The 12,084-nt window shown below is 43.7% G+C and overlaps 1 protein-coding gene across 1 annotated transcript; it reads left to right on the plus strand.

Annotated features, from left to right (window-relative positions):
- The first annotated feature begins 2,694 nt into the window (after positions 1–2,694).
- On the plus strand, positions 2,695–9,496 carry ADI1 (acireductone dioxygenase 1). Its single transcript, XM_032791082.2, has 4 exons — positions 2,695–2,948; positions 5,891–6,010; positions 7,707–7,886; positions 8,973–9,496. The coding sequence occupies exons 1-4, from the start codon at positions 2,829–2,831 to the stop codon at positions 9,093–9,095; spliced, it is 543 nt and encodes a 180-aa protein (XP_032646973.1). The 5' UTR covers positions 2,695–2,828; the 3' UTR covers positions 9,096–9,496.
- The last annotated feature ends 2,588 nt before the right edge of the window (positions 9,497–12,084 follow it).

Here is a 12,084-nt window from a genome sequence, read left to right on the forward strand (position 1 = left end):
AGTACGTTTCTTTGGGGTAGGGATTTTGTTTTCATCCATGTTTTGCAGAACACGGAGCACTGCTAGCACTCTGTGCAATATAATAATAACACTACTTTTGAAATAATACCAAAATAATGTTATTTTGAAGGTACAAAAATACATACTTTAGACAGTTAAATGGAATTATTAAAAGGTTTTAAAATGTGACTTTGAATGTTATCTGGGTCAAAGGACACTTATGAAATGTGAAAGTTGTAGTGGGTGAGCATCTCTACAAAGTATAAGGAGATATAAAAACAGACATAGCTAAACTTGTATACAGGTACCAGGAGACCAGCCACCCAAGCCCTCAAATTACCAGGTTTCAGCAAACTTGTGAAATAAGGATGTGGCCCATCCATGTTTGTAATGTTTTGTTTGACAGCACAGGTAACAAATTATGTCATTACTATTTAGACAGTTATAGTTCAGGGTTAAATCAGGGCTCCACAGCATATTTTTCATTTCTGCCCACAGAAGCAAAAAATAAATTGTTATTTAATGTAGCTGGGCCACAACCATGTTTCACATTTGTGTTTAAACATGGTTATATTTCTATAACATTCAGTCCTGTCCTCTCTCCAAGGTTAACTGTTCTGTACCACAGTTAAAGCAATCTGCATTCTAACCCTTTTTAAGTTGCTAGATCTTGACCTAGCCTGTAACACAGTCCCTTAACATTATTATAGAACAGTATGTCCTGTCCACGCTAGCAAGAAAACTACTTGTTAAAACGCTGATATTTCTTCCCATGCCAGACAGCTATGCTGCAGCATAATAATGCTTAGTAGAATTTGATTTTTATTTTTTATAATTCTGACAGATATGTGTCTTTTAAAGCATTTTTGAAAAGATTTTTATTGATTTAAATGTTCACAGTTGTGGGAAATTATGGGTGGAGGGAATGACAGTCAATGCTGAGATTCAAAAAGTTAAAGCTTTATAACCGTTAAAACATAAATTGTCACCGTTACATATCAAAACACACTGGGTAAAAATCCTTACATCAAACTCTAAATTCTGAAGCAGCATTTTCCTTACTCTGCCTATCTGTAAATTTTGACAATTACCTTCTAAAATGTTTTTTTCTCCTGTGTGTGTACAGTGAAACTGATGTTTATCCATAAAAATGTAATTGTTCCAAGCCTAAGCCTAGTTCAGCCTCCAAAACAGAGCATTAAATGGTGTTATCTTGCAGCATGGGCATGGCTACCAACTTTGAAATGCAAAAAATCCCTCCCTCCCATCCCCCACAAGACAAGCTCTCCACAATTCAAGTCACAGGTGGAGGGAATAGCTCAGTGGTTCAAGCATTAGCCTGCTAAACCCAGTGTTATGAGTTCAGTCTTTGAGGGGGCCATTTGGGGATTGGTCCTGCTTTGAGCAGGGGGTTGGACTAGATGATCTCTTGAGGTCCCTTCCAACCCTAATAGTCTATGATTCTACCCCAAGGCAACTCCCCAACAGTCACTTATAGTATCTAGAGCAGTGGTCCCCAAACTTCTCATGGTCATGCCCCCACTTATCCTGTCCATAACCCACCCCCAGGAGTCAGGGCCAGGACAGGGTAAGGGGGCCAACTGGGGCTGAGGGCCCAGAACGGAGCTAGGCAGCTGAGAACGAGCTCTGGACTGGAGCCAGGGCCATGGCTGGGGGTGGATGACATTTCCTCCCCACCCCTTGTGGGCTCACCCTGAGCCTTGCCATGCCCCCAAACATTCCTCAGGACCCTGCCTGGGGGGACACAACTCAGAGTCTGGGACAGTGGTGGGCAACCTGCTGGCCACAGGCCACACATGGCCTGCCAGGGTAATCTGCTGGTGGGCCACCAGACAGTTTTTTTACATTTGCATGGCCGCTTGCAGCTCCCAGTGGCCGCAGTTCGCCTTTCCCAGCCAATGGCAGCTGTGTGAGGCATCGGCCAGCACGTCCCTGCGGCCCACACCACTTCCTGCAGCTCCCATGGGCTGGGAAGGGCGAACCGCATGGGAACTGTGGGCAGCCATGCCTGTGGGCGGTCAATGTGAACACAGGGGCGGCTCCAGGCCCCAGCACGCCAAGCGCATGCTTGGGGTGGCATGCCACGAGGGGCGCTCTGCGGCATGCCACCATGCTTGGGGCGGCGAAATGTCTAGAGCTGCCCCTGTGTGAACACTGTCTTGCAGCCCACCAACAGATTACCCTGACGGGCCACAGGTTGCCCACTACTGGTTTGGGACCACTGATCTAGCTATAACAACACATAGTTCATAGAAAAAGATTTATAACACCATTTTCTTACTTAAACTGCAGAAATGGGACCACTGCAGCATCTTTAGCTGGACACAGAAACTTTTAACATTAGTATTGTGACAATAATGCAAATCTTTAGACTCAGATAAAAAAGCCCAGCAGATTACATGATTTTTCTGGCAACTGGTAAATCCATAAAAAAACAGCCAGGCTGGTCAAATACCAGCCGGACTTTCACCCTCGGCCTGGGTAAACTAACTCTGGGGTTACTGGAATATTGCAATGTTCCTGCCAAGTGTTTCAGTGCAGCTGCTGGATTTCCCCTTCCAAGGCAACACATTTCTACCTAGGAGCTTGCGGAGCGCGAGCCCCCGCCCGGGCGGGCGTGGGAGTCGCGGCCCGGTTGGCAGCAGGCGCTGTGCGGATCACGCGCTCCGGCGGTGTCCGCGGGCGGGTTGCAGCAAGCCCCGCTGCGTGGGGCGGGCGTGCGGCGGCCCTGGGCCGGCCCCATTGGCTGCCTTAGGGGCAGGCCGGCGCGCTACGGGGCAGCACTCGCCCAGCAGCCGCGGGTCAGGATGGTGGAAGCCTGGTACATGGACGAGTCCGGAGAGGACCAGAGGATCCCGCACCGGCAGGAGCCGCACCGGCCGGTCAGCCTGGAGCAGCTGCGCCGGCTCGGAGTCTTCTACTTCAAAGTAGGCAGCGAGCCTGGCCGACCCCTACCCCCATGCGGCGCCTGTAGTCCGGCCACTCAGCCAGGGCCCCCGGGACGGGAGCTCCCGGCCCGCAGCCTCCAGCCCGCCCGGCTGCCGCAGGGTCTCGCTCCAGCTGCTTGCTTAGTGCGGGCCCCTGGGCCCAGACATCTTTGGCCTTTGCCTCCGCCCATAGGCTTGTTTACAGCGTGGCTCATAACACCCCGATCCCTGCTCCCAAGCCGTGCTGCAGCGGGGGGGTGAGGACCCCCGGCCCCGCTGGCCTTTGATCGGGGAACGGGGCGAGGGTACTGCTTTGCTGTTACCAGATCCCCGCCCAGGGTGGGATGTTGCTGGGCCCTCTCCTCTGCCCGAGTCACTTACCGTTTGTCTTTTAAATTAACTCTGCACTTTACCCCCGGCTTTTGCTAAGAGTCTGTGCCGCAGCACTAGCAACCAGCTGTTTGACTGATGCTCCTCCTGCTTCTTCCTGAAATACCATTCACTTCCTTAACGCGTACTTGCACATCCACATGGCCTGGCTTTGCCTGTTAATATTGGGTATCTTAATGGTCCGGTGGGCCAGAGCCTGTGCCAAAGGAAATCCAAATGTATAAGGTAGTCTGAAAGGCCTGTCTGGGCCCAGACATGGTTCTTGGTAGAGAGGTGCTAATAAGGGATCAAATCTCAAGACAGGTAGGGCCCAAGGACTGTCAGGTGTCCTGCCCTTGTAGTTTAAAAATAATGATTTGTTTTTTTAAAATAGAAGTGAAAACCTAAGTTCCCTGCTGGAATTGGAAGCATGTGAGCCTGCTTAAATGTGAAGGTGGCATCATATGCTTTGGACCCTAGTTTGAGGTTTAATACACAAAAAGTGCATAAATTGCTTAGCCTATTTAGTGTCCACTTTTCAAAATTCACTTAATTAAGACTGAGGCCTTGTCTAAACTCAGGAGTTGTACTGGTTTGAGCATTGGCCTGCTAATCCCAGGGTTGTGAGTTCAATCCTTAAGGGGGCCATTTGGGGAACTAGGGTAAAAATCTGGGGATTGGTCCTGCTTTGAGCAGGAGGTTGGACTAGATGACCTCCTGAGGTCCCTTCCAACCCTAATATTCTATGATTTACCTAGTCCAGTACATTAGAACCCCAGAGTTATAAACACCTTGGCAATGGAGGTTCGTAACTCTGAACAAAACATGGCTGTTCTTTCAAAAGTTTACAGCTGAACATTGACTTAATATAGCTTTGAAACTTTACTGTGCAGAAGAAAAATGCTGCTTTTACCCATCTTAATTTAAAAGAAACAAGCACAGGAACAGTTTCCTTACCTTGTCACATCTTTTTTTTTTTAACTTTATTTTTTAGTAGTTTACATTAAACACGGTACTGTACTGTATTTGATTTTGGTTTTTTTGTCTCTGCTGCCGCCTGATTGCATACTTCTGGTTCCAAATGAGGTGTGTGGTTGACCAGTCAGTTTGTAAAACCGTAACTCTGGTGGTCATAATTCTGAGGTTCTACTGGATAGCTAAAACAGCAACCCTCCTCCCCAATGTGGGTGAAGTTATATTGGTATAAATGTGCTTAGTCTGGTTTTTAGATTGTCAGACAGTGAAACAGTGGGAAGCAGGTAACAGATTTTGTGTAAGTGCAAAGCATATTACAGCCCTGCTGTAGAAAAGTGATTTTTAGATTAGTGATGATGGGCAAGGTTAGTAAAGACAAACAATTATGTTATGAAAGTTCTACCTTTAGGTGTTTGGACAGCTAACCATGATCTCTCTTTCCCACAGGCTAATTCACAGGGTTCCTAAAGTGAAGCGCATGTACATTGGTGGGTTCTGTAATGCGTGGGTCAGACAGAAGAACTGCATAATTGAGCATTTCTGGCACCTAGGCTACAGGCCAGACAGTCTTGTACTGTAAAATGTATCCCTTATGGATATACAAGATGGAATTCAATAATTCCTGTCTCCCAGTCACATGCTGGGTTCTCTAGAGCAAGTAGCCTTTATAAGAGACTCTTATAAGCCTGAGATGAGAAACTCTTTTAGGGCTATGATATGTACTTGTGGTGAGACTTATAAAAGTTCTTATAGCATGGTATTTATTGCATAAAGTGTAGGCTTCTCAGTAACAAGTCACTGAGCATATTATTAATTCCTACCAAAAAACCCCCAAACAAAACATTAGAGCTGAGAATGTGGAACCTCAGACAGCGTCTTTCATTTGGGTTATTAAAATGTTTCCCACATCTGGGAAGGTGGAACAATAATAGATACTGAGCAAAGAAAGTCTGTAACCAGAGCAGTTTAATGAAGTTTTTAAAATTATCAAGACAGCCTCCCTCTCCCCATTGTTGTTGCCAACTTTCAACTGAATGTTATTTATTTATTTATTTTTTGCTGTCATGCTGCTGCTGCTGCTTCCCCTACCAAGGCTAATTTGTTTTGGAAGTGTGCCATGCCAGGATTGGCAGGCTGCCTGGTGGGAAAGCAGTAGTGAAGTGACTATGAACAACAAGAATGTTCCTCCTGGTAACTCCAAACTTCAGCAACTGTGCAGGGACAATGTCAGTCCCGCTGATTAGTCACGAGGGAGGACAAGACACGATTCACTGTAACTCTGGGATTCTGACTCTGGAATGAGAAGCAAACTCTGTGGGGCAGTGTCTGATGGCAGATTGAGCTTGCTTCCCCAGTACATCCCGCTGAGACACCCACACTGACTCTGAAAGACTAGCTTTTCTATAATCCCTTTTTCCCCTTTAGACTACACAATAACAAATAAATAACCTTGCTGGACTTGTAACTAGTATGTAACTTGAAATGTTATTTATACACCAACTGGCTGCGCTTTATGGTTTTGGAAGTAGTTGCTTGGGTATCCTGGCTGTCTCTGATGGATGTTTGTTTTTAATTCCTCCTTCCCAAAAATCACACAGTTGGATGCTGACAACTATGAGACTGACCCAGACCTAGCAAGGATTCGGAAAGAGAGAAACTATTCTTGGATGGATATAATTACGATACATAAAGATAAGCTGCCAGATTATCAAGACAAGGTAAAGCAGCCCTGGTCTGGATCTGGGAAGGGAGTAACTTCTGAAGGCTGCCACTAGAGTATACACCAGCTTTTGAAGTGTACATTCAGTACCTGCTCTTTGAATGATGGATTTTTCCCCATTTTTAAAAATCACATTATTTAGTTTTTAGATTTTCAAATGGCTGCTTGGATTCCATTTTTAAAACAAGAGGGGGTTTGTGTTTTCTGTAATCACTTTCCCTTTAATAGCTTACAGACGATGCCTTTTAGAATGGTTCCCATTAATAAGAGTGGCTCTCATTTGTCATGTTGAAACTGCACATTTGCAAATGGAGCCCTGCAAACACTATTAGATTATCATCCAAACTAAGGTCAGGCCATTGCCAGTTTAGGGCTTTGGCAAAATCTTTCCCTAGTGAACTTCAGAGCAGCAAGCCCTGAGCTTGGTCACTGCTGCCCTAGCACATGGTGGTAATTTTAATCAACAATAACACATCCCTCAGTACTGTCATAAATGATTTCTCAGTGTTCTCAGAAAAAGGAGGCCACTCTTCTCTCTCTTGGCCTGGTTGTCAAAGTGATTGATTTTAGTGCTAAGAATATTTTAACATACTCACCATTGGAGGGAATTGGAACTTCTGCCAAATCCATTTTGATGGGAATTTGTGACCTCCCATACGTTTGAAATAACTTGTGAGCATGCTCACAAGGGCAGTTTTCAAAGTTGAAACACGCCTACAGCTACATGCACTTTGGGGATTATCAGCCTGCAAAATGTATTAGTTGGTAATTAGTTCTTTTGTCTTCAGTTAATTTTTTTAAAGTCTGATATGTGCTAAACACATGAGGGGTATGAGGGATTTGTGCAGTTCCCCAGCTGAGAAATGTTTTAATTTGGGGAACTAATGTCCTGGTTTCTTCAGAACAGATCAGTAGGAACAATGTCAAGTTCTCAGCTATGCATTTTATAATGAAACTCCTTCCTCACCAGTTAAACATGAAGATGTGCTACTCCAACTGAATGTGAATGGTATGGTAACTCAGGAGTTCAGTGCTGATGGTGAGGTTTCTCCATATCCATCTTAAATGGAGTTGTTCCTCAAGGCTTCATCACTTCCTTCCCTACCCATGGCATTGCAGCAGTTCCCCCCTGCCTCTCCTGACAAGTCCTCATGGGACTCCTTTGGAGCCTGGCATTATTGCTCCTAAATTGTCCCAAGGACAAAGTATCCTTCACCTCCCAAACACCTGAGAGAATGTTGTCTCTGCTGATTAGGGAGCGAGGCCTTGAATCTGGGACTCTGGCCCAGGGTCTGTCTCTTGTTGACAGTCTAAATCACTATGCAGCGGGCAACCTGGTGGGCAATAATTACTTGTGTTGTTCTCATGTAGATGATTAGCTACAGTAGGCAGTGATCTTGCATTTGGCTTCTTCCAGTGTAAAGTGACAGGGGATTTCAGCTTTATTATATTTGTGCATCCCAGATAATTGTACAACTATAGATGAATATTATCCTTCCAAGCATAGACCTGACTTCATGTGCCGTTAACGTAGTCTAGTAGTGCAGTGGTCAGAGATTTGTATATTTCTGGACTCCTTTGTAAAATGTCTCCCAGTGTCTGGGAGACTATTTCCATATGCCATTGTGTGTAGATTTATTTCTTTGTTCAAGAAACTGTAAAAGAAATGTAATATCCTCTCCTTCCTACCCTAGATAAAAATATTTTATAAAGAACATTTGCACTTGGATGACGAAATTCGCTACGTCCTTGAAGGAAGTGGCTACTTTGATGTTCGAGACACAGATGACAAGTGGATCCGGATTTTAATTGAAAAGGGAGACATGATAACTCTTCCTGCTGGCATATATCACCGATTTACAGTGGATGAAAATGTTTGTATATGGCTTTATCTATTACATTCCTAGATATGTGCATTGACAGACAAGTGTACAAAGGCGTATTGCATATTGGTGACTAAATATGCTATTTCAGATCGGTAGTTCATTAAACCCGGAACTTGAGGGATACAAAATGATTTATAGAATCTGAGTTTCACCTCTTAGTTGCCAGTTCATATGCAGCTCATGAGTAGTGACTTCTAGTTACTGCCATCTTAGACACGTTCTGTATCTTGTGTGAAATCAGCGTATGGCCTGAGTCCAGAGATTCTACAGCTATCCACCACAGTTGGCTGAGGCATGGAGACTGCTTCAGCCAGGCTGAAGGCAGAACCACATAGGGAAGCTTGAATTGCCTCTGCTCTGTACCTCTTCTGTGGATAAACTGAACATATTTGTCTTGGCATCTTTCATGAGTACTAAACTCGCCTGTAGAGAGGAAGTGTAGTCTAGTAGCTAGAGCCACAGATGGCAGTCGGAAATCCTAGACAAATTCTCCACTCCGCCACTGACTTGCTCTCTGACCTGCTGAGAGGGGTTATATGTGTAATATAGCCCTGTGGCCTTATATGTCTGTGGGAATAGCCTTGAATCAGCAATCAGTGTAGCTGCACTGGTGCCGACTTCCAAGTGTGGACAAGGATGAGCTCACTTGGTGCAAACCCCAGCACTGCATGTCTACATTTAGGGGTCTGTGCTGGTGCAGCCACACCGAGGCCTGTGTCCCAGGATAGACAAAGCCTGAGAGACTTGCTGAAGGTCATGGTTTTCTCCATCTGTGAATGGGTTAATACTTTATCTGCCTTACAGGAGTGTTGAGGATCCTCTGAAGTTTATAACACAGTATGACAGTGCTAAGTACAGTTACTACTACAATTGCCAGGTTGCTAGGAACACTGATACAAAATAGTGCTGGAACGCCCAGGGTAGTGTGAAGCTCCTAAAGCATCTTGAGATGCTTTGAAAGATGCTACAGAAGTGGAAAGTATCATAAACCTCAACAGGAGTTGTTAACTCTGTAATTCAGATGCCTCCAAAAGGAGCTGTTATGCTATTTGCAATTTCCTTTTCCTTCCACAGAACTACGTGAAGGCAATGAGGCTCTTTGCTGGAGAACCAGTCTGGACAGCATACAACCGGCCAGCTGATCACTTTCCTGCTCGACGACAGTACATCCAGTCTTTGGCACAAGCAGCACAGTAATACTCTCTGAAGTCTGATGTGTGGAACGTCCTCAAGCTTGAGCAGAATGGAAACTGGGAATCTTGTACTTCAACACTGCTCACTGTAGGATGGGTTCTGTTTCCCCTGTCCAAATGTGCTTCTCTAGCTCTAATTTTGGGAGGGTGAATGGGGAGTATGGACAAGACTTAATGTTCATCCTAGTCTGAAATGATGCTATCAAACTACTTAAGATGATTGTATTTAATTAAAAATCTTCTGCATTCTCTCAAAGAATCTACACAAGATGAATTCTCATAATCAGGACCTTCATATGCAATTTACCTAGCTCTGCCCTGGTACAAATGTCTGTGACTTTCTTATAATGAATTGCAGTGATTTACTTTTGTAGCATTTTAATAAAATGATTTTCTGTCTTTAAATGTCTGTTAGTTATTTTCATGTCCTGACACTAAGAACCCATTGGACAATAGTGTTTCTGTGACTGTGTTAACTGGGTTCCGGTCCTAGCTCTCTCACTGACTTGTTTTTGATATTGGACAAATCATTAACTCTGCCTTAATTTGCCGTTTGTAAAATAGAGATAAGTAGAGTTACCCACCTTAGTCCAATGTTTTGAGATCTTCAGACACTGTGTAATTGCAGGTGTATTATTGAAATAAGCCTCTTCAACAATGTCAAGAATGAGTGTTTTTTGTCTAAACGTTTGCTTTAAAAGGAAAGTTTGCCTACAGCACAGAATGTTGTGCTGCTCAGTCTCCTGATGAGGTTGTAATTGGAGTGTAGATCAAGGCATGCAAATTTGTCACTGCTGGGCCCTGTGTGCAGTTGTTTACGGCTGTGCACAATGTATGTGAACTAATACCATTCCAAATTAGTAATATTTTAAACCCGGTTTGCACATGTGCACATGACTGACTCTACGAGATAGTGGAAATGGAGGCCTGGGGCATATATGGGGACATCTATATGGGGATAAAAGCCCTGCGGCACAGCTATGGCTGGTCTGGGTCAGCTGACCCAGGCTGGTGGAGTTCAGGTTGTAGGGTTAAAAATGGCTGTGTAGATGCTCAGACTGGAGCCTGAGCTCTGGGACTCTCCATCCTCACAGGTTCCCAGACCTCTGGCTCCAAGCCCTATCTCGAAGGTCTATACAGCAATTTTTGAGCCCCATGAGCCCAAGTCAGCTGGGCCAGCTGTGGGTTTTTTATCTCTGTGTAGATGTACCCTGTGAGTCTTTATAATGTAGTAATTGGATTAGGTTGATTCCGCCCAGCTTATTAAAAAGGTTCTTCCGGTTGCCAAGATCCTAAGTTCCCTTTTATAGTGATAACATTTTCATTATACAGTATTGCAGAGTCTCTGGATTTATAAAGTCATGCAGTTATTTTTAATCCCTTAAATGTTTTTTAAAATGAAGTAGTGGTTTTGAAGAAAAGACGTACTAGTTAGAATCTTAAAAATCACAAATGTATCTAGAAATGGCCCCAACCTTTTGTACGTCACTTATCATCCTAGCTAGTAGGATGGGGTATGTAAACCACACAGGCCATAAAGAGGTTAACTAGAGCTTCCTTACTCTAGTTAATGCCATTAACTTCACCTGGTGCCCCTGGAAAGAGGGTGGTAGGCTGATGGGAAATGAAAGCAAGGAGCACAGGGCAGTCTAACAGAGAAGGCTCTGGACCTAGAGGAAAGGACTGGCAAGAACCAGGGATAAAGGGATTCAGAAAAGCAGCAGGAGAGCATTACTTCCTATGATGGGCCCTAGGAAGAGGTAAGAAATGAGGGGAGCAGCCATGCAAGTCAGCATCCTGAGAATAGGATGGATGACCAAAAGGAATAGGAAGAGAGACTGAAATTTCAAGCCCTGCAAGTGTGGGAGTGGTCTGGTTGGTGTTGTAAGCACTGATAAAGAGGTAAGTATAAGTGCCAAGTACACTGTTACAGACTTAAGTCCAAGTATGCTTTGGCAATAGTATGTATGTATTTACAAGTTAAAGTATAGGTCTAAGTGTAAGTACTTTCAACTCCCGTAGTCCCTGCAATTGTCTAGTCAATATATGGACAAGTAACTAAATTATATAAGCACATAGTGGAAGAGAAAGAAAAAGAGCAACAATGACATTTTGTTCATATGCACAAGTAAACTTGGAATAGTGAAAAAATCTCTCAGTTGTAAATGTATTTAAAAATTTCCTTTCCATTTTATATATGTAATGATATGTACAGATAGCATCATTCCATAAAATGGATATTTCAGGAGCAGCAACCACATCATCCCGAAGGTGGTTCCTTTCTGACAGTCTCCCTGCTGCTGCTGGACTGGGAAGCGAATTTCTCCACTGCTGATTGCAGTGACCAATCAGAAATGAAGGGGGCAGAGCCTGCAACAGCAGGGCCAACAAAAAAAAAAGCCCTGGCAGCCAGAACTCAGGGCCTGGAAAAGCTGGGAGAATAGGTTTTGGGGGCCAGCCAGTATCTGGGACAAGTGGGAGTCATATGATTATTGAAAAAGTACTTGCAAATTTAAAAAAAGCAACTTAAAACTAGAATTGTCAATCAATTGCAGTTAATACATGTGATTGACACAAAACAAATTAACTAGGTTTAAAAAAAATGATGATTAATCACAATTTTAATCACACTGTTAAATAAATACCAATTTAAATTTATTATAAATATTTTTGGATGTTTTTCTATATTTTCAAATATATTGATTTCAATTACAACACAGAATACAAAGTGTACAGTGCTCACTTTGTTGTTATTTTTATTACAAATATTTGCCCTGTAAAAAAAAAAAAAAAATTAGTATTTTTCAATTCACCTCATACAAATCCACTCAGTCCTACTTCTTGTTCAGCCACTCGCTAAGACAAGTTGAGGGAGATGCTGCTGCCCGCTTCTTATTTACAATTTCACCTGAAAGTGAGAACAGCCATTCATATGGCACTGTTGTAGCTGGCATTGCAAGGTATTTATGTGCCAGATATGGTAAACATTTGTA

The sequence above is a fragment of the Chelonoidis abingdonii genome, chromosome 3, assembly GCF_003597395.2.
Source record: "Chelonoidis abingdonii isolate Lonesome George chromosome 3, CheloAbing_2.0, whole genome shotgun sequence".
NCBI lineage: Eukaryota > Metazoa > Chordata > Testudines > Testudinidae > Chelonoidis > Chelonoidis abingdonii.